General features: G+C 39.1%; 2 protein-coding genes across 5 annotated transcripts; both read left to right on the forward strand.

The window, feature by feature from the left end:
* The first annotated feature begins 1,216 nt into the window (after window positions 1-1,216).
* Window positions 1,217-10,400, forward strand: jmjd6 (jumonji domain containing 6, arginine demethylase and lysine hydroxylase). 2 transcript variants are annotated; one of them, XM_088341959.1, is made up of 7 exons: window positions 1,217-1,628; window positions 2,354-2,742; window positions 4,412-4,698; window positions 5,818-5,953; window positions 7,210-7,345; window positions 10,125-10,252; window positions 10,331-10,400. In XM_088341959.1, exons 1-7 carry the CDS (start codon window positions 1,500-1,502, stop codon window positions 10,380-10,382), a joined length of 1,257 nt encoding a protein of 418 aa, XP_088198085.1. In that variant the 5' UTR covers window positions 1,217-1,499; the 3' UTR covers window positions 10,383-10,400. The 2 variants fall into 2 exon arrangements, with proteins under 2 accessions (XP_088198085.1, XP_088198094.1); XM_088341968.1 differs by having other exon boundaries at window positions 10,125-10,400.
* Window positions 10,401-13,965: 3,565 nt separating this feature from the next.
* LOC148374876 (uncharacterized) lies at window positions 13,966-21,953 on the forward strand. 3 transcript variants are annotated; one of them, XM_088341987.1, is made up of 4 exons: window positions 13,966-14,187; window positions 16,434-17,307; window positions 17,548-17,653; window positions 20,309-21,953. In XM_088341987.1, exons 1-4 carry the CDS (start codon window positions 14,026-14,028, stop codon window positions 20,421-20,423), a joined length of 1,257 nt encoding a protein of 418 aa, XP_088198113.1. In that variant the 5' UTR covers window positions 13,966-14,025; the 3' UTR covers window positions 20,424-21,953. The 3 variants fall into 3 exon arrangements, with proteins under 3 accessions (XP_088198113.1, XP_088198104.1, XP_088198121.1); XM_088341978.1 differs by having other exon boundaries at window positions 13,969-14,208; window positions 20,309-21,952; XM_088341995.1 differs by lacking the exon at window positions 20,309-21,953 and adding an exon at window positions 19,917-20,170 and having other exon boundaries at window positions 13,969-14,208.
* The last annotated feature ends 1,012 nt before the right edge of the window (window positions 21,954-22,965 follow it).

Below are 22,965 nucleotides of genomic sequence, written 5' to 3' on the forward strand. Positions count from 1 at the left end.
GGGAGGAAACCGGAGTGCCCGGAGGAAACCCACGCAAGCACGGGAAGAACATACAAACTCCGCACAGGAAGTCTGGAGCTGGATTTGAACCCACGCAGGAGGTTCCCAAGACATGAACTGTGCCGCACATCGCTAACCACTGCGCCGCCGTGCTGCCCATGATTTATCATGTAATTAATAAAAAATAATGTCTTGGGCGGTCTACATCAGTATTTTACTTGAGTTTTTTGAATGTGTCAACTTATCAGATAATGTCTAGGGATATTGTGAGCTTGATGAATTTTTAAAAACTATCAGGTTTCCTATATTTTGTGTTGATATTGTCTGTGTAATTTATGTACAGCCCTTTGAGACTTCTAGTGATTAAGGGCTATACAAATAAATATGACTTGACTTGAAAAGAAGAAAAAAAAGCCAGGGGGGAAATAAGATCGGCCGAGTCATACCTAAGACTTATAACATTGGTAAAATGGCGGCGCCCTCTGTTGGCTGCGGCTGCATCGGCTCGCTACAACGGGTCAGGTGTATCGACATTTCGTTCTGTGTACATTGTTACAAAGAATGACAATACAAAGGAAAGTATTATTATTATTATAAAAGACGGACAAAGGGAGAAAGGGGGCAATAGTTAATTGTTAAAAATATGGGGAAAAAAAGAAAAGACAAAAAGAAACAAAGAAAAAACAGGGAAAAGGGTTAGGAAAGTTTTTCAGGGGCTCCATTTAATAGGTATATTAATGTAATATTATCCATAGAATACATGTTTATCTCTTCTTGTTGTATTTTTGTTATTTCCTCCTCAATTAAAAAAAATATTTTTCTTGTTTGTTTTTGTGGTAGTTTTTTGGTCAATTTTGTTCAGGTTTTTTGGAGACTTTTTGTTTTTGTTGATTTTATTTTAATTCTAAACGTTTATCCTCGACCAATTTCAAATTGAACAACACAAAATACATGAGGGTGTAGATTCAGCAATCACAAGAGAAAAGGCGTTTCGAAAGGAATCATCTCGTCATTGATCAGGAGCCGACTCCCGTCGTTCATTTTCATGAGCCGTTTTGTTCGCAAACGATCCTTAACTCGCAGGAACCCACTGAAAAAACTTCCGGATAATAACCTTATCAGCCAATTGCCACTATATGTGTACCTAGCGGGAAGGTCCATTGAAAAATTAAGCCAATAGAAAGATGCTACATTTTATGCACAAACCAATGAGCATCCAAAGAGTGTTTAGGGGGCGTGTCACACGATGGCTACCAGTTGCAATAGCATTGTGTCTTTCTGTCAAAGCTAACTCAACTAGCATCTACTCACAAGTGTCTACGGGCGCACGAAACGCCATCTTTTGTGTCATAAAGTTGACACAGACCTTCCACGTTGGTCATGTTTCGACGTCTTATCAAGGAATTAGTTTTGCGGCAAGTCAGCTTTTGTTCCCGCTGAAAAACGATCCACCAGGTTAGCTCCTCACTAGCTTGTTAGATAGCGAACGGAACTGAGGAATGAACCACAAGAGCAAGAAGAGGATTAAAGAGGCCAAACGGAGTGCCAGGCCCGAATTAAAGGACTCGTTAGACTGGATCAAGCACGCGTATCATGACACTTTCGACGTGTCGCACAACTCCGTCAAGGTAAAGGCAAGCAGCACGCGAGGCTATGCTCAAGGAAGCTAGCCGCGGTTTAACGTGTTTTAACGCAGTGGTGTCAAACTCATTTAAGCTCGGGGGGCACATGGTAGAAAAAAATCTCACGGGGGCTAGACAAGTTCATTTAAGAGAAAGAAAAAGATAGTACGATATATAGAACGACAGAAAGAGAGAGGAGAAAGAAAATGACAAATGGGAGAGTGAAGGTAAAGAAATAGTGAGAACGGGACAAGAAAAAGAAGGACAAAGAGGCAGCGAGAAAGACAGAGAAAAGGGGGGAAAGCAGTAGAGAAAGAGAAGAAAAAGGGAGCCATTTAGAAAAGACAAAGAAATACAGCCTAAGTGCCTGTGAGATGCACCTGGCTTTGGCCACATCAAGTGGACATATTTGAAATTGCTGCTCATGTGTCTCTTGCACTTCTCTCAGCGTTGTCTCGCGGGCGGTGTTCAATCTGTCGACGAGCCTAATCCAGCCCAGCGGCCTCATGTTTGACACCCATCTACACTCTCTTTGAGATTCTTCTGAAGAATGTTCTCATGTTGGTCCCACATCACAATGAATCTAACCCCTGTACCTCATATGATAACATATTAAGTGGCAAACACTCATGTAGACTGACTATTTAAAAGGTGCCATTAAAAGTACTATTGGCTAGTCCAAATGCGCAATAGTTAAAAAAACGTGCATTTATTCATGTTTGCCCCATCAGGACAATGTGGAAAGAGTGGACGCCCAGCGTACAAGCCCAGTCGAATTTATCGATCGCTTCGAGAGGCCCTACAAGCCGGTGGTCCTGCTCCGCTGTCAGGAGTCGTGGCCCGCGCGGCAAAAATGGACCCTGGAGCGGCTCAAGCGCAAGTACCGCAACCAGAAATTCAAATGCGGCGAAGACAACGACGGCTACTCTGTGAAAATGAAGATGAAGTATTACGTGGATTACCTGGAGAGCACCCGTGACGACAGTCCGCTCTACATCTTCGACAGCAGCTACGGAGAGCACGCAAAACGTCGAAAACTGCTCCAAGACTACGAGGTGCCGGTCTTCTTCACCGATGACCTCTTCCAATTTGCTGGGGAGAAGAGGCGGCCACCCTACAGGTAGGTGGCTCTTCCAAGACTTCGGTAAAGTGCTCCCTTCTGGGTTTTAAATTGGCGGTCACCAAACACTGGGCTGCACGAAAAGAAAAAAAGGGTCCGTGTTTTGTACCTATATTTGTTCTACTGACACTGTCAGGCTGTACTTGAACTGGGGCTTTAAGGTGATTCGCATGATTCGGAGGTGCAAATGTCACGTTGGAAAGGAGGATTACCGCCTGCTGAAGATACATTCAAGGATGAATTAAACCAAACTTTTGCAGCTATATATCAGAATGGTCAACTACGTCATGCAAACTTGGCACTATGTAAAAAACATTTGGCAGCTAAATTGGAGGATGCATAGGTCTTTAAGTCAGTATCTAAATATTTCACACGACTACTTGGTGTGTTTACGCCCATTATTATTATTAATGTTATCATTATCAGGGTCGGGAGGGTTACTTTAAAAATATAATCTTAATAAATGTAATCTGTAACCGAATACCATAATATTACATTAATATATTGGCCTGTGGAGGGATGGGTGCCACCACACTGTACTTGCCCAAGACACAACATACGAAATGGTGCCCCACGACTCTAATGGTTAAGGCAATGGTTCCCAAACCTTTGCAGGCTGGCGCCCCCTTGGCTCCCCAATGTATTGCTAGCGCCCCCAATCTTCTTCCTCACCGCCCCCCCAGACCTTTCCACCGCCCCCTGGGGGGTGGTACCGCCCACTTTGGGAACCACTGGGTTAAGGGATCCAACCAACCAATGCAACCTGATCACTTTCAATTACTTTGTGATTACTCAAATACCAAATATACTAATTAAAGACAAAATAAACGCAATATAAATAAAATTACTAAATTTTGTTTAAGATAAATTAACAAAAATAATTGGAGGAAACCAAGGTCAGGTTATTTCTTGTAGTCCTACAAAAGTGCTTAAATTTTAACCACATTGTATCGTTTATTAAGCAAAAATAAAACTATTTTACGTGGAACAATAGTTTAGTTCACATTAAGATTACATCAATACAGTGATCTTATAGTAGTAAATTTTGATCAAAAAATAACTGCAAAGCACAAAAAGAAGACAATCAAATTTACTTTAGTTATTGTCCTTGAATGTGTCACGTGCATGAATACGCACACTTATCAATAGCTTCACAAAACTGCAGAACTCGGGCCCATTCACCCAAATGAGTGCTACATTCACGACATTATGAAATGGATGCAAGAAGAAAAGTGCTTTTTACTGTAACACGGTATGTCATATGTGCAATCTGTACTATCTGCTCAATGGATACGGACGTTTATGGTCGTTTGTGAGCCTCAGCTCTCTTTTTCTCTGTGTCAGTGATTGGAATTATGATAGACACAATCTATATTGACAGTCTATTGGTGCAAATGTACTGTTAAATACAATTGTATTCCTGCAAAGTAATCCTTGTTTTTTTCTTCTTCTGTTATTATAATTGAATGCTATTACATTTATTTTTGTAACCTAATTACGTAACACCGTGACATGGATTCCATCACTCCACAATCCGGATTATTATAAATGTTGTAATTGTTATTATTATCGTATTATTATTTTGGAAAAAGTACAAACAGTCTGTGTTTCGGAAAGGGTTGCCGACCATCGTTTTAAATGATCAGAGTTTATTCTATTTTGTCCTCAGGTGGTTTGTGATGGGCCCGGCTCGGTCTGGCACAGGCATCCACATCGACCCACTGGGGACGAGCGCCTGGAACGCGCTGGTCCAAGGCCATAAAAGATGGTGCTTGTTTCCCACCAACACGCCCCGAGACCTCATTAAAGTGACCCGTGAGGATGGAGGAAACCAGCAGGATGAGGCCATTACCTGGTTTAATGTGGTCTACCCCCGCACGCAACAACCCGGGTGGCCGCCTGAGTTCCGACCGCTTGAGATTCTGCAGAAACCTGGGGAGACGGTCTTTGTGCCAGGTCAGTGGGAAATCAAATGACATTTTAGACAACGTGCGAGTAAAAATACAAGCTGAAGAGGACATGTTAAAAAAAGACTACCCACATACAGCAATCCCTCGCTGCATCGAGGTTTACTTTTCTATGTTTCGATATTTTGCGGATTTTGAATTGAATTGTTTTCATTGTAATTTATATCAACGTATTGTACAGTTTGTTCTGCAGCAGACGGCACACAGAATATGTTATCACAAGGGCAGGTTGGGGAGGGCTTTGTATGTATGTGTCGGGTGGGCATGACTGTGTGCGTTACTCTGATGTGTCCCGTCAGTCAAGCAGAAGGGGGTCCCATCAAAACAAACTGCGAAGCACAGCAACGGCTGGTACTTTTACATTGTTGCATTGAAAATGAATTCACCATTTCATTTAGCGTTGGAGGAAAGTCAGAAGAGGGCAAAGAAATTATGATCACCACCTGGTGCTCTGTGGATTATTATCGGGTCCGAGAAGAAGCTGAGGCAGCTTCAGTAGAGAAAGCAATAGCGAAGGTGCAGGTCTGGCGTATTCATACGGCTAGGTTATGAGACAACTCTCTTAAACCATCCCTGCAGAGCCTGTATCTCACCAACGCCAGATCCTTTACCCATGAAACTGATGCACTGGAGCTACAACTCATGGGAACCCGTTTTATTCGGGACAGTTGTATTTTAATCAACGCGGGTACCTGGCTCAATCCGAGGATACCCGATGCTAGCATGCAGCTAGCTTGCCCCTCGCTACATCGCTGTCTTACAATATAAGGAAAATGCCTCAAATTTCCTTGCACTATATTATTAGAATCAAGACCATTCAACCGTGATTCCGTGTTCTGTGCTTTACTTGTGGATTTATAGTTATTTTGTCCCAGTCGTATATATTGTATGTTACTGATATCCAATGTTTTTACCAAGCGGGTTTTGAAGATCGCGGGACTTTTTTGCATCTCCCTCAAAAATAGGCATTACAGTATTTTGAAAACTAATCTTTGAAATCCTTGAGTATGATTTGAATGATGCATATTTTCGTTCATTTCTTGAACTGAAGTGCAATTACTGAGCCTGACTTGTTTTTTGATCTTGCTTGCGGTTGTCAATGTAACAGGTGGCTGGTGGCACGTCGTGCTGAACCTGGACACGACAATCGCTGTCACGCAGAATTTCGCCAGCACTACAAACTTTCCCATCGTGTGGCACAAAACTGTACGTGGGCGACCAAAACTGTCTAGGAAATGGTACCGGTAAGACACATTTAGTTTCAATAATGACATCTTGAAAGTTTCTCTGCAGACAATAAATAATGGATCCGTTGCTGTATGGAAATAATGTGTGCAGGAGTGGGTGATATGACAAAATTGGATTTTTAGGGACTTGGAAAAGATTGCGATCTTAGTTTGGTTCATCTTATTTTGTGCCGAATCTATTAAGTTTATTCTCCAGGTGACGTTAATTCATTTGTTTATTTACTTTTGTTTGGGATCCATTGTGCTTTTTAAATATGGTAATTTAGAATAGACTGTCGATTGTCGCATGTGCGCGTACGCGCACACTTTTTGCTTTCACACTCGTCATTTGTTTTGACTACAATGAAGTCGTCACGGCATTCCCACCTCTTTTCTACTTTCAGTCAAGCTAGAGCGATTTCAAAATCAATAATTTTTATTGTTATTCGACACGCACTAGAGCACACAAGCATTTGCTGAAGGCAGCCTCCTTACAACATCCAAAAGTCAATTTATGTGGATGGTTTACTCATTTGACTCTGTAATATAAATACACAAGGAATTTCATTGAAATTGGGATTTTGATTTTATTTTCTAACTAAATCGCCTATCCGTAGTTTTCAGACAGATATTGGAAATTTTATAGAGTAGGGGTCGGCAAACTATGGCTCATGAGCCAGATAGGGCTCTTTTGAAGAGTACATATGGCTCGCGAGCCTGTTTGGGCGCTTTTCAAGAATACATATGGCTCAGAGCTAAAATTATACCCACGCAAATCACATCTTGAGCGTTCCAATTCTGATAATAGCGGAGATGGTTCTGTTGCTCGTGTAGCTGACTAGTGGTTTGGTCCAGTATACAAAGGGCCTACTCCCCACTACAGTTTACATTCAAGATGTCGCACCAACAGACCCAGTTTTAGTTGTACGTCGCTAAGGGATCGTTTATACGAAAACTCATTAAACAATTTGGGGTAACTGTTGAGACACCAGCAAAGCACACAGAGCAATTTGTTTGGGTGAGCAGTAGGGGTGGGCAGAGCTTTGTACACAGCGCATTTCTGTCTGCCCAGCGCCGTCTGCACCGAGGGTAAATACATTAGTACCCTCGTTTGCGGTATTTTGTGACATTATTACAAAATAACTGAAGTAAAAAGTTGCACTGAATTGGATGAAATTATTTGATTTCTGAAAACTGACCAGGTCAAGTGATTTTCTTGGAAAGTTGTCTAACAAGTATAATTTTCATCACATTTTGTGTGTATGGATGATTAGTATTTTGAAGCAAGAGCGACCAGACCTGGCAGCGCTGGCCGATCAAGTTGACCTGCAGGAGTCGACGGGGATCGCATCTGACAGCTCCAGCGACTCGTCCTCATCCTCGTCCAGCTCATCCGATTCCGACTCTGAGGTATGTTAAATCCAGTTTTACCTTATTCTTTGAACTTTTTTTACTGAATTTCTGAGTGAAAATAAGATTTTCAGATAAATGTACTAGCTATGCAGCATTCACATTTTCTTATGCAAAGCAAACAACAAAAATACTGAATACAGTTAAAGGGTGATTTAGGCAACAAAAGTGTGGTATTTGGAATGAAGTAACAGGCCTGCACAATAAAAGACGGTGCAAACGCCAATGAGGAAACAAATAAAATAATATCACAAATGACAAAATCCCCCCCCAAAAACAGACAATTAACTAAATAAAATAACAACGTCAAGAAAAATTATATCGGCAGGTTCCTATAGTCAACTTGATGGCTTATGAGTGGAATATAAAGCATTGGGGATCTTTGTGCATTGTTAACACATTTAATAGAGAATATGTTCTACTTTTAGCTTTTTAAGAACCCCTAAAGCGACACACCTTACCTTTAGCACTTGTAGATAAGGACTGAAGTATTGTACAAAGCGTATTCTTTGGGTGTTAAATTACCAAGTTAGAGGTAAAATATTAAGCCTGATCCTAACCCGAGCTTGGACGAAAAATCTGGGCCAGGCCTAAAATGTAGATCATGACTTTGGGTTCCATCGGGTCGGGCTTCTCTCTGGCTGTCCTTTTTAAAAATTATCCACGCTTGGCGGATGACCCTTATTGTTCTTACTTTATTTTTCTTTTTGGAGGATCTTCCAGGTGTATTCCGTTACCCTTTTGCTCAACGCAGTCCTCGTCCACACGTTGTGCACGGCTCAGTAATTGTTCTTAGTTTACTTTTCTTCGTGGAGGATCTACGCGGTGGATTCCTTCCCCTTTTTGTGCAACGCACCCCGTGCCAGCATGCTTGGCTCGGCGTGACCGTGGTCTACGTTACACCAAAGGGGGACGCAATCCATCCCGGGGATCCTCAACAAAGAAAATACTCTAGAAACAATTACAGGTGGATGATTAAAAAAACTCATCGAGAGAGAAGCCCTCCCTCTAACAAAAGAGTCCTCAAATAAAAAATGAAAATTCAGTTTTGTTTTGGGCTTCAAATCAAGTCAATTTGTCAGGCTTGATCAGACTTCATTACCCGCGGGTCGGGTCTGGCTGGATCCTTTAGGACCCTTCTTGCCTTCATACTGAGTACACTTAAAATAAGCAGTGTTAAATGGACACCTAAAGCAGGGGTGTTAAACATAGGGCCCGTGGGCCAGAATTACACGCCCCCTGCCCCCCCTGAAGGAGGTTTGAATCTAGGCTTAAAACACTCTTCTATAGCATATGAATAACCTATATTTTATGTTGACAATATCTGTGTAGTATTTGTTATTGCAACATCCGTTGCAGCCTGGTCATCCTGGATGGGTGATTACCTCATGTCCGGTCCCTTCACAAGGTTTCTTCATTTTCCTCATGTTGAGGTTTTTGAGTTTTTCCTTGCTCTAATGTAGGTTTTAGTTCAGGGGCTGGTGTAATAATAGTCTGTGGTTTGCAATAATCTGTGGTCTGTGCAGCCCTTTGAGACTCTTTGTAATTAAGGGCTATAGAAATAAACACGACTTGACTTAGAAGTGGAAAAAATGCACAAACGACATGGAATTCATATTCTTAATAAGATGCAATTCAAGGATTGTCCACTAGGGAGCAGAGTGGTGCTGTTTCCATCAATGCAATGGGATGCACCTTTGAAGGGCAAATTTGCCTCCGTAGGTCAGGACAGATTTGATCAGTATCTACTACCAGGGAACCACAAATTAACAGCCCTGGCTGCTAAAATTTTGTGTATATTTGGAGCAACCTACCTTTGTGAACAAATCTTCTCAGTCATGATATCAATAAAACAAAAATGCCTTCATAGCTCACAAACAAGCGCTTAAATGACATACTAGTCAGTGTCAGTTAGTCAGGACATGACACCTGGTATTGATACATTTGTGCAGGCGTAAAAGATGCTACACATCAGGAACAAAAACAAGTCCAGACTTGACCAACGCTTTTAAGATGCTGCCTTAGAATGAAGAATACAGCTCTGTGAATACAAATTCTTACTGTGGTGATTTAAAAAAATGGGCAATTTAATGTTAGTCAGCAGCTTCACTACATAAAGTATGGTGGATTTCTACTGTTCGTGCAACTCCATACATTTATAGTATGTGTTGTATTATGTATTGTATGTACGTTTCATGCATGAAGTATACACTTATACAGGTGATGTGAATACTTTCTTCTTTACACATTTAACATCACTCTCCTTAGTTTGTAACGTGTTGGAAGGATTAAATATAGATTTCATAGGCACATGTGCAAATGGTTTAAACATTCCTTTCTTTATATATCTCATTTAATATTAAAGTGCATTACTATATTTTGCGATACCAATTTATTGTTAAAGTATTGTGTCTTTGTAGAATCTTTGGGATCAGTTCCAATTCATAAATGTGAATGATAAAAGTAAATTGCACATTTCTCCATGAAATTAAAATGTAAATTTGTAAAAGGAATGTTCATTAAATTTCATGATTTTCCTAATGTCCATGTGCTTCTTTAGATCAAAACTACTAAAATACATTATATTTTGGTTATTTATAGCATGTATGGTATTATCTTAATAGTTTGGCCCACTACTGTGGCCATATGTGGCCCGCTATGTGAAGTGCGTTTGACACCCCTGACCTAAAGAGTAAACCTTTACCACTACATCAGTGAAAATATGACCCATTGGAACTTAGAGTAATGTTTATGGAATTTCCGCTGGTGTCTTGTGCAGGCCGAGTCGTGCTCAGAGGGCGGCGCGACGTCCCATCGCAGAAAGAAGAGACGCATGTCTGGAATGGCGGCAAACGGAGATGCCCGCAATCATGACGACTGCCTCAGTAAAGAGAGAAGCTCATCGCGGTGATAATGCCACACTTGATGCCACTTTATTTTTATTTTTTTATGTTCCTCTAATTGAAGATGTTTCAATTGTTCCAGGAAGCACATGTGCCTTGTCACACAGTCCAACATAATTTGTGTTGATCAATAAAATGTTTTTAAGATTGAAGCCTGAAAAATTGTCTACATAGATCAGGTGAATTTGAATGATTTCATTCAAAGCTCTTTACGTTCTCTATTTGGTTTCATTTATCCACCTTAGGGCTGCAACTAACAATTCATTTCGTAATCGATGTTTTTTTCGATGAATCTAATTTTTCATTTCCTCTTTATTCGAAAACATAGAAAAATAGTGCACAAAACAACAGAATATTCAATAATATAAAGCACAAAAAAAATCCAAGTTTTTGTCGATCAACTTGACAATAAACAAAAATACATACAAATATATGCTATACATCTGAAAATATGTAAAAGACTCTTTTCCTACCACTTTAACCAAAGATCAGATTATGTTTAGACTTGTAATGCAAACAAATCCATTCAATTGTGGACTGAGCAATTCGGAAAAACGCTGGACTATGTGTAATGTAAGATCAAACATTCGGTTGTGTCCGGCAACTCTGTTTGACCCTCAACCCCCCCCAAAACTCAGGTTTTGTTCGGGCTCGGCCCCTCAAATAGAGTTAATTGGTTAGGCTCAGACTGGGTCGGGCTTTAGTATCCAGGGCCAAGCTGATTTTTTAAGCTCTCTACCCTCAATTGAACCCCCCACAATGATCGCAATTCCACTCATTGGGCGATAATAAATCTTACAACTCACTCTCAACAAAAAGGACAAGTAGAATAAAAACACGTAGAATTTGCATGAACACGTTTATTTCATTCACCAAATAACAAAAACCTTTCTTTCAGCATCATTCTTAGTTCTTTCCTCACTTGCAGTAAGTTTAGTGTTGCTTATTATTCGTAGAAGTGCGGCATTTAGCAGACTTCATCCCTTCTACAGATGGTTTTACTCTGTAATAGAAACTGTCACGATTTAGTTTCATTTGTAGCAAAAATGTCACAGGATCAATTCCCATTGGCTTTCTATACTCTATGTACTTTCATCACTTGTCTAAAAACTCGTAGTGTTGGCATTGAGTTTTCTATTTTTATCTTTTTTTGTTAGTAGATACAAAGCAAAGAATAGCTCTACTCCCTTACATATTTGTGACAACCATGGAGCCCTCATAGTATAGATTAGCTGAAAGCTTTTTTACATAGTTTTAATGGTGGGGACAAATCATTTTGTAAATAAAAATCATCTGTCTATAGACCCCTTTCCGTGTTCATAGACAAGTGTGACGTGGCCAAGCTGCGCGCGTATTGTTGAGACAGTGCAGTGTAATACAGTCGTACCTGAGTGAAGTGGAGATGTTTTGTCAAGAAAAATGGTCAAAAATACCTTCAACCAGAATCTGGACCCTCATAGGAAGCTATAGGAAGCGTTTAGAGGCTATTTTTTTCTGCAAAAGGAAGATCTACTTGGATTGATGGAATTATTCTGTTGGGGTGCCCAAATTTATGTACCTGCCTACTTTTGTTTAAGCAATTATTGCAAACTTTCTGTAACTCTTATGAAATTAATTTCACTTCTCAGATATCACTGTGTTTGTCTGCTATCTGATATATTTAACTGAAATTGTTGATCCGAACAACCAATGATTTACAAAGGAAAATCTTGAAAATGATCAGGGGTGCCCAAACTTTTGCATGCGACTGTACATGTTAGTTTATACCAGCCGACTGACAGAAAAAGACTGGATCGTAGATGGTAACATCTCAAATAAGCACAAAGTATGTGCAAGGGCTATTATAGTGACTTTATTTTAGTAAACATAGTCAACATGGCCAATGAGGTCCACGGTTAAATCATTTCCTTTAACGGCTTGCAGCCGAAGGTTTACAGGTTTCTACAGTGCTTTTGAAAAAGCCCGTTTCTCCTGGAAATTGCCCAAGAAATCGTGTTAGATTTGTGCACCCTGTTAGGAAATAAACTATTAAAAATGTCCTTTTTACCAAACTATTTGAATTAGTTATCTGACTCCATTAACCAAACACAACCTTCATTCACCTAACAATACGTGCTCGTTTCTTGATGTGAAAAGACAAACAAGAGACCGGCATTTCCACACGGGGGCAGATTTAATTTCTTAAATAATTTAGCTAAGTGAACTTCACCGAATATATGGCCAAATTAGCCGAATAAGTGTCGCTCGAGTCTCTGTCAAGCCTCCTCTCTCGATTCTCCCTCGATCTTCTGAAGTTCTTCTCTTGACCCACGTCTCTCCGCCAGCTGGTGTGCCGGCTCCTCCCATGGGCGCGCCCTGAAAGCCCCCCACCTCGCCTCGATGTCTGAAAAACTCATAACAGCAGAGCGCTTATCAAAATAATTTCTCCGAACAATGCCTGGCGTTCTGCGTCAGAGTTCTGTTATTAAAATTCCCCAGCCAAAACATTCCGAATTTGGATCAGCGTGACCTGTCATTGAACTTCAGCCCACTCAGTGAAAATCTTAATTGCACTCGATAAATGTAACTTGTATTTAATAGTAAAATGTATAAAATCCTTCAACCTGTACACACAACAGCGCATTCTTGTAAATTGTGACTCTTAAAATTGAAACTCGATATAAAAATCTTCTCTCTCTCTTTTCAAACTCCCACTGATGTTTTTGTGTGAAAAATACAGACGCATCTTGTTGTGATTCGGTGATGAAGTAGGCTGGAAAGGGGTGTTATCAATGAACTAAGCACAAATAAGCAGCAATCAGACAGTCCCATACCTGTCAACCTGTACGTTTTTGCCATACAAAGTATGTTTATTATCCATTTTAAGACGTGTACGACTTACAAGAAAATCTGTACGGAAAAACGCAAATTTATCAATGATGGGTACCATCCGGTATACGCCGACTATCACTAAACGGCAAAGCAATCAAGTCAAACGAGTTAGAGTTGTATAGTGAAAGGAAGTCTCTTTTTAGAGAACCGGCTTTTTCGGCTCAACTCGTTAGGCCTCACTTGCTTTGATGCATTATAATACGAATTGTTATATTGTATAAAGAAGTTAAGAAAAAAGGAAGTATAAAAGGAGAAAATAAAAGAGGACAGGTTTGTGGTTATCCCTTTAATGAGTATATTACCAACAATAATTTAATGCAGAAAATGAATTAATAATTTGAATAAGAAAATGTATTATTCTACTTACTTATATTTGCATGTATTTTTTTCTTCTACAGTGAACGTCCAAGCTACTTCATTTTTGAACTTTTTTTATAGTAAACCTCATTCATGTCGAGCAACTCAGTATCTCACAACAAAATGTTAATGAACAATATATATGATACAAAGAAACACATGTACAATAGAACATGTTAAACTAAATAAATAAACACGTTTGGAAAAAAAAACATAGTGTTTATTGTGTATTTTGTGAGGGAAAATACAACATTTTGTAAGAGCGTGGATCCCTGGAGGTTGACTGGAATGTCATGGACACGATTTATAGAGGTATAATTACACGACCTTGCACTAAAACACTGTAAATATTGACAGACTTCACATACATAAGGATCCATTTCACACATTTCCCAGTTTTGATAACAAAGCTAAGAGGATCGTTTTTATTATTTTGAAACCGTCCCGGACGTGCGTACTACGGGGCGTTTCCAGAAACTCTTGGCGGATTACAAAAGCGCGCTCCCGGTCGCTGACGCCTATGTGAATGCGCTGCTCAGTCAACAAGTCATGAATCTGCAAGCGGAGCTTCTGTTGGATCCAAGCGTGGTCGCATTTACTGCGCTTGCCCTCCTGGTGGCTGCCCTCATCCTTCTCCGGCGCTTCAAGACTTCCTCGCCTTCGGTCGTCTCATCCGCGATCGGTTCCGATTCCTCCTGCGCAGCCGGCCAAGTAAACGAACCTCAGCATCAGGTTATCTGTCATTTCAAAGTTAACTGATCATACTTGTTGGTTTGACCTATTCTGAAGATAAAAACAACGCGTAAAAGCGGATTAACAGACTAATCTGCCTATCGTTTGCCTATTTGGTAATCGCCTTTTATAAATTAACTGATTATTGATTGTTGAGGATAATCTGTTGCGGATACTGGCGAGATTGGTGTAATTTCAAATGTGCCCGATTTTAACACATTGCAAACTTTATAAATGCGCACCCGACCAGGTCGTGCGTAAAAAAGACCATTTGGCAAAATCACCTAACCGTTCCCCTCACTCGTTTTCAGTGGTGGGTGGGTTACTGGAAAAAAAAGTAATTAGTTACCGTTACTATTGACTTTATTTTTTAAAGTAATTAGTTTCCCCCTAAATGACTGACCCCGCAAAGTAGCAAAGTTACTCTGAAAACAATCCAGTTACAAATGACCGTGGACAACACGTTGAAGCCGGATCCCTAAAACTACTTAAAATAGTCACACATAATAAAATAAATTGAAGAAAACGTCTACACCAACCTGTGGAAGCAGCGGAGCCTCCATATTTCTTGGTTTATGCAATCTTGAGAGCTTGCAAACAATTGAGACACTCCAGATCAATTTTGTCTTCAAACCACTGAAATTTTTTCTTCTTGATTTCTGGTTAATGTCCAAGGCGTTTTTTTCTCTCCAGGCGTGGTGTAATGCAAAACAATTTTTACTAATAAAAAGACCTAAATTCAGCACTCTTACCGAAAATTCTGTTCTAACATTTTCTCCATTGATATTATTGTTTGTTTATAAACCACGCCCCCTCCCCACGCGCTGCCTACCATTCACTACTGGTGACGCACAACCAAATATGCTCTTATATGTGTAGTATTTTATTTTACAGTGTGAATATGGCTTAGATTTGAGTACATATGGTAGGGAGAATATCAAAATGTCGGCAGGGAGAAATTAAGCATCCTCGTACTGTGTGCTTGCGATGGCGCCGCCGTAACAGTATTCAATTGTGTTTTATAGGTCTATATAAATCCGCCCACCCTTTTGCAAGTAATGTAATTAGAGTTGTGTTCCTGGCAGATTGAGAATAATACAATGCTTCATGAACGGGGGATACACGGTCAAAGTTAAGAATACATTAAGATTCATGATTTGTTTTTAAAAAGTAGTGGAGTAGAGCCTCATGTTGAATCGACAGTGGAGTTATAAAATGATATTGATAACGGGTTACAGTACTCGTTACCGGGAAAAGTAATTGCGATCCAGGAACGTGTTCGTTTCCAACGCGTTACTCTCAACTCTGCTCATTTTGACCATTTTACTTTGGCGTTTTTACTTTGGTCCGTCCAACTCTTTAAAGCTTCCAGTCTCTTAAACGTCAGCATATGTACAAGACGGGTCATGTGTCAGCAGCTGGTGATGGCGGCTTGTCAACCACAACCTGACCTGTAAGTGACAGGATGAGCGAGTGCGGGGAGCGATCTTTGCCTTTTTGGATGCTTACTGGCAGAATCATGAACACACAAAATCAAGCTCATACTTTAAATGCACATGTTCTACATATTCCTACATACTGCTGTATATGTTTTACTTATTATATAAGTGTGTTCACGAGGCGTTTGTTCTGTGCTTGAAGAACATCAACAGAAATAAAAAGTAGTTAAAAGCAAAGGAGTGAGGGATTTGGTGGCGGAGTTGCAAAGTCAACCAAAAATATTACTCATTAATATTTCTTGTAGTACTGTTTGTAATTACTCTAATCGGATGTAGTAGAGGCACTTGCAACATATGCAAAGAACATTTTTGAGTTGGCCCTCTTTCAAATAATTATTTTTCTGAAATACGTGGTTTTGTTTTTCGCCGCAACTTCTGAACAGAAAATCAACTGCATTATCTCTGTTTGCACATTTGGGGTGTGGCTCGAGCATGTGGAGCCCCTGCTTCTTGTTTTGATCTTTGTGGCAACCAGAAGAAATCCAATCGTATTACATCATTGAAACCCAATGTCTTTAAATGAAAGTTAATTAAAGATTGGCCAATCTGACCCTAGAGCCTCAAATGTTTGTGACGTTGAGGTCGGCTTTTAAAGTTGAATATACTTAATCTTCAATGTTGACTTCTTGTGAGTGTGTGGCATGATTTGAATGGACTTTGATGTCTTTTTGGATTTTGGATCAAATACAGGGCTAAAATGGGACTTTTAATATTTTGTCTTTCTAGGCTGTTCCAGAACCCAAAAGACTTTCTACAGAAGATCCAGAACCTGGTCAAGAGACCCAATCTTGTACAGAAACAGTATCTGCATCAGAAGACAATATTTCTAAGGCAGTTTGTGGCTCAGTTGTTGCCAAACCTGACCCAGTTTCATTGCAAGAAACTGACGCTCAGATAGACACAGAGCGTAAATCACTTCCAACACAAGAAAATTATATTCAACCAGAACTTTCACTTGAAATACGCTCAGAACCAGAACTGATTACAGAAACTCCTTTTCAGCCAGAACATGTACTTGACTCATTTGCAGAACCAGAACCAGTTACAGAAGCAGTTGCTCAACCAGAACCTGCAATTGAATCTGTTCCAGTGACTATCATTCCCCCAGATTCAGCACCTGAGTCACTTACAGCTCTAGATCTAAATATAGAAACTCCTCAGCCTGGATCTGCACAGATTTTAAAACCAGAACCAGTTTCTAATACGTTAACACAGCTAGAATCTGCCAATGAAACAAGTGGTGTCTTTGAACAAGTCCCAAAATCCATAGCAAAACCTTTACTGAACAGATGTTCAAATGCAGACCCCTCTTCTGAACCCAATTCGGAAGATATAATCCTGGCTTCTGAACCAGCAGGACAGGTCATCCCAGAAGCCGGACCGCGCTCACAACCAATCTCGGATCTACCATCAGTGATCGAGTCTGAATCTGAACCAAATGAAACCTTGGGGGTTGTGGCTGACCTGGATTTGGTACACCCCAATAAATCAGATATAGAACTGCCGTCAAAAAATGACAAAGAGACGCTGTTGACTCCTGAACCTGTCGCAGAAAGAGCAGTTGAGTTGGCAGAACCCCAAACAGAGATGGAAATTAATGGTAAGAACTGAGACATTATGAAGCTTGCACATAGTTTGATCATTTTTTGTCATCCGTCACAAGGATGCATTGAAATGCTATTTGTTCAGTTCCAAGAAAACTGTCACGCTCATCCAGTCAGGCCAAAGAATTAGTCAGCTGTAATTCAATTAAGAGATTCAAGATTCATCTGCTTGGTCATTCTGTCACGACTCACGTGGAGACAAACTGCCTCGAGAAAATGTCCCTTTTCTGATGCAGGCGAGGCGGCAGTAGCGTCTGAGGAAAGAGTGACCTTCACGCATGGGAAGAAAGCCAACAAGTTTGAGACTCTGATGACCAAGGAGGAGCTGGAGGAGGAGCAAAGGTTAGCAAGTTGGAAAACTCAAAAACTGAAACCTACGCTTGAATGAATGAATGAATGAAACTTTTATTTTAAACATGACAAAAGCAAAAACAAAAAAACAAATCGAAAAAATAAAGCAAAAACCCACAATGTTATCGTACATGTTCGAAAGGGAGTAGGAAGAAGCATATGCTTATTCAATCGTACCCCCAGACTTCTTCAAAAATTGCATCCCACATCTAGATCCCCTGTGTATTTATTTACATGTAAAAAATAACGTATGAATATACATATTGACATTGGCTCTGCGGCTACCTTAGGGGGTTTGCCCCCTGGCAGGAGGACCAGCATTCTTGAGTGTCCTGATCCGTGCATTAGAAAGACAAGGTACGGGGGCCTAAACCAGACGCCTCCAGCATCAAGCTCCCAATTGGCTGCCCTACCTATGAGATGGGCAGTATGTCCGTTTTGTGTTATTTCTAAGATGTATATCTATGTGATTGTATCCCCATTTTAGTTTTTGTTTTTCACTATCCTCACCAACATATTTATTAACCTCATAGTTTTTGTTCATAAATGTCGGTCGAGATTGTGATGGATTTGCATAATATAATGGTGACAGTTATTTAGTAACAATGTTCAACAATCGCAATAAGAGACATATAGTTGATAATGATAATGATAAAAACAACAACAATAAACATGATAGTCATGATAGTCGTTGCAATAATAATAAGCTTAATTATTAGCTTGATCCATCTATTGACTGTATAAGGCTTCTGCCCACTTACATTATTTGGATACCAATAATACTAATAACAACAATAGTCACACAAATGTTATAATAATCATCATAATAACAGTTACAATAATACCAGATAAATTTAGTTTTACCCATCTATTAACTCTATATTGCTAGTAATCACTAAATATCCTTCAGACACCAATAATTACAATAATAACAACCAATGACAGTTATCATAATTGTAACAATTATTATTATTATATTAATATACGCTTATGCTCGGGATCACAAATATTATCTGCGCTGTTACTATCATTAATTCCACCAAATTGTATGTGACTAACACGCAGCCCCTTTCGAAAACATTAAACGAGTTAACATTTTTCTACTCTCCCAGGAATCGGAATTCAACCCATGCTTGCTGTGCATTCAGGCGAGGGAATCAAGTAGGGGTGGGCAGTATTGAGAATTTTAGTTTCAATCTGAGAAAATACATGATAATATCGATCGATACCGCTTTGATATTGGTACTGTTGCTTGTCAATGTCATGATCATTAAACAATTGAACCCTCGCCTTTGAGTTACTTTATATTCACGATGAACACGACACAAAGATTTTAGGCACTCAAAAGATTGTAATTTTATTAAATAACTACAATTCAAACATTAACAGTATAAAATCTGAATAGAAATATTTCTATTACAATTGTTCTAGGACAAAATCTAAGAAAGTGTGATAAAAAGCAGTAATGTAACAAAAATACAAATAAAACCTTCTCAAATATACCTTTCATTGCACAATATTTTAAAAATAAAGTCAAAAGATAAAAATACTGTAAACAATACAACCTAAAAAGATGTAACTGTACAAAAATACTTCTACAACAACAACTGTTACAGAGCAAAAGTCATGAGAGTCAAACCCCCAAAATATCAGCAATGTTGCCATAGTGACAATGGCTTTACAGGTTTTTGTTTGGGGACCAAACCGTGTTTACATTTTTGGTTGCAGATCTTTTCTCTCTGCAGCGTGTTCATGTAAATTTGCCACAGTAGTGGACCACACAAATCACACCTGGCGTTGTCCTTTTCTTTTGTAGGGTGAAAAAAGGTACACAAAGCGCAGCTCTTTCCGTTTGCCTGTCATATTTGGCTTTTGATAAGGGTGTGCACATATAATTGGCCCTCTCTTCTGCCTGACAGGAAGGGTGCAGCAGCAGGCCATGTAGGGAGGGGTGCTAAAAGTGTGCCTGTCAGTCACTCAATCAGGCATACACATAGAGAGTAGCGAGGGCCCTGGGTTAGAGAGAGAAGAACTGCGTTTTGTACATATAGAAGTGGCACTTTGAGAAAAGTGGTGGAAGGGGACAGTATCGATTTCAGGAAGACAGCATCGATCCAATCCAAGTATCGATAATTGGATCGATCCGCCCACCGCTACAATCGAAAGATGCCTTCAAAAATCATAAGAACAAATGTTCAAAATTTATTTTGGGGGTTAGAAAATAAAATCACAATTTGTTTTTTTTTTCTTCCAGCTAATCTGTGACTACAGAAACCCAATGGAGGACAAGTCAACAAAATTCAATAATTTTCAAATACTGATGGCGAATGAAAAGAAAAACTTACCATATGCAAAATATAGAAACTTTAATGAAGATGTTTTGTCTTCTGATGGTCCAATTTTTAACTTTTATATTGTTTTTGTTGCAGTTATGAAAGTTGTATGTAATTGTAAGTGGGTGTAACTTAATGTTCTTTGCATAAAGAGAAACAAAACAAAAATACATTTTATTAGCGTTGCAAGAAGATGTTTTGGAGGTCATTTGAAACTCATAATCCCTAACTATTTAACAAACCAATCATTCATCCGTCTGTCCATCTGCAATCATTCCATCCGTCCGTCCATCCATCCATCCTGTTCTCCCAGGGTGCAACAGGAGCAGTTGGCAGCTATCTTCATGCTGCTGAGGGAGAACGCAGAGGTTCTGGGTGGTGTGACTGAGGGCGACATGGAAGAACAGCTCAAGCTCTACTCGCTCTAAACCGCAGTGACCAAGATGAAAACCTCAACAAGGGACGGAGGACGCCCGGTTTTCCGTAGCCAAGTGATGTCCTCCAACATGTCCGTTCAATCACATGACTGCCTGCTGGGTTCCTGCTTGGCCTCATTGTTTGCCATGTTGAAGGATAGAAAGCAGACAAGATATTGTGTGCGCTAAAGTCGTTGTGAAAAAACGATGTGTTTTACTTCTACACAACACAAATTTGTTGTCCGACGCTCATTTCTAGTTTCACAAATTATTCTGATAAAAACGTGCAATAATCTCCAAGTGCATGTCTAAAACTGAAGCTGACGCATTGAGCGTTATGTGATAATGGAAAGACCCAGTGGACAGACTACTCTCATTTAAAGTGACAGTGTGTATCAAATAGGGCATTCTAAGAACTTCAGCAAAAAACAAAACAATTACAATATAGATTTATACGAGAAGCAAAAATACATGAAATATCAAATACATGTCAACTTTCCCTGTATTTTGTATGTCTATTTTTTTATATCTTAAATTGCGTACACCGTATAAAAATTTTGTACAGGAAAAAGATAAATATCCCGTTTTCTTTTTAGGCTGATCTCATCTTGCCTATTTCCGCTCTAATCCAAACTGTCTTGGTTACTATTACCAGACAACAACATAGATCATAAATCATAGATTGCGAATATTTTTGCAGTATTCTACAGAATCTGTCATTCTGGAAATAAATAGGTGTATGCTATCATATAGATAGGCTTTTTTCTTGTTTTGTTTTTTTGTAAATATCCATAGGAAGAAAAATGTGCATTTATTTAACATAATTTGAGCCTCAACTAGAGAGAGCTTACTGCTTGCTACAGGAACCTTAAAAAAACAAAAACCTTCCAAAATGCTGGGCAATAAAAAATAGAAGAAATGTGCTTTTGGGTAACTTGGGGTCTCTATAATTTGTATTCTTCCTTATGCTTTTTAGCTCTTTTCCATTGTACTACACAATATAGCGACATCAAGTGGTAAAAAAAAACATTGTCCCTTTTTACATTAGCTGCTTCGGGATCATCAGTTAAGGTTTAGAACAGGGGTCTCAAACCTTTTTCAAGCGGAAAGCAATTTTTTGTTACTTGTTAGCGCGAAGAGAACTCAGTTTGAAATTATTTCTAAAATAAAAATGTTTGTTCTTACTATGTTGTTCCTGTGTTATTACCAGGTTAACTATATGGAATAAGGTGAATTAGACTCAGTCAACCACAAAAAAATAAAATATATATATATATATATATATATATATATATAAATAACAATAAAATCACAATGACCCAGCCATTTTTTAGAACAGGTCTGTGGGCAACTCAGCTGTCCTTCTGGGGGCACCACGTTGGAGACCCCTGGTTTAGAACTTGACATGACCACCACTCACCTCAGTCTATTGTGGTGGTTGAATGCATCCACAGTGAAACCAAGGGATACACTACATTACAAAAACGATAATAACATTGGTGTTATTTTTAGATATTAAAAAAAAAAAAAAAAAAAACTGTTCTAAAAAAATATGAACATGTATTTTGTGCACTGCATGAAAATTGTAAATAAACACTGTCAACCTATACTATTTGAGCGCATTTTATACACATTTTTGATGAACATTAAATATGATCTTATTCAAGAAATTAAAACTATTTTTACTCAACTTACAAAACTAATCATTTGATTAGATTTTGTGTCTTTTTCTTGGCCGTTGTTAACAAATCTATCAATTTAGCACGTGTTCATTTCTGTGACTCCTGGTGCTAAAGCCAGACATTGTTTTAGTTATATTTTAGTCACCCGGGGTTGACGAGTTTGAACATTGGAAAATTCCTGTGGCCTTTTTAAAATGCTATTGTGGACTCATGCAAGACCGCACATAGCTTAGTTTGAGTACCAGCAACAGCCAAAGTTGTGTTACTGTAGAGTAACACATTGTAAAAGTTAATTGTAGTAGTAGCAGACCAACTAGTGTTGTGGAATGTGGATAATAACTAATGCCAAATGCCAACATGGACATATACTAATATAAATATATATATTAATTCATATACTCACCTGACATATATGGACAACTGCTAACGTGATTTTGCACTGTTATTACCTGTTACCGCTTATCAGTTAATCAATGCAAGTATCTTTCCTACCTCTTGGTTAGACTGCGCATGTAATAAGTTGAAAAAGCCACATGATTTGTACAGGGTTCATACCTCTTTTTTATGACAAAATTCAAGTACTTTTCAAGGACTTTCAAAGCCTATTACTCCAGTACCATTTCAAGAAATCCGGTGTGAACCATGTATTTTGCAGAGCCACATATATAATTGCGATTTACATATACAATTCTTAGTCTTGCGGGTGCATTTAGCAAGGCGTATTTTTAGATCTTGAATAACTTGAATACATATTTGTGGGTCTCAACAATACGTGTGCAAATATTTTTGAAAACAAATCTCTCCTTGTATACTGTAGGTGTTGGGTAGAAATACAGTACTGTAATATGTAGCTCACATATTCAGTTGCATTA

The sequence above is a fragment of the Urocampus carinirostris genome, chromosome 1 (assembly GCF_059441175.1).
Source record: "Urocampus carinirostris isolate Australia breed hairy pipefish chromosome 1, RoL_Ucar_1.0, whole genome shotgun sequence".
NCBI classification, from domain to species: domain Eukaryota; kingdom Metazoa; phylum Chordata; class Actinopteri; order Syngnathiformes; family Syngnathidae; genus Urocampus; species Urocampus carinirostris.

Coding starts and splice junctions, on each gene's coding strand:
- jmjd6 (XM_088341959.1), top strand. CDS start 1,500: ATGAACCACAAGAGCAAGAAGAGGATTAAAGAGGCCAAACGGAGTGCC. Junction 1,629..2,353: donor TGTCGCACAACTCCGTCAAG/GTAAAGGCAAGC, acceptor TTGCCCCATCAG/GACAATGTGGAAAGAGTGGA. Junction 4,699..5,817: donor GGAGACGGTCTTTGTGCCAG/GTCAGTGGGAAA, acceptor TCAATGTAACAG/GTGGCTGGTGGCACGTCGTG.
- LOC148374876 (XM_088341978.1), top strand. CDS start 14,026: ATGAATCTGCAAGCGGAGCTTCTGTTGGATCCAAGCGTGGTCGCATTT. Junction 14,209..16,433: donor TAAACGAACCTCAGCATCAG/GTTATCTGTCAT, acceptor TTGTCTTTCTAG/GCTGTTCCAGAACCCAAAAG. Junction 17,654..20,308: donor GAGCTGGAGGAGGAGCAAAG/GTTAGCAAGTTG, acceptor CTGTTCTCCCAG/GGTGCAACAGGAGCAGTTGG.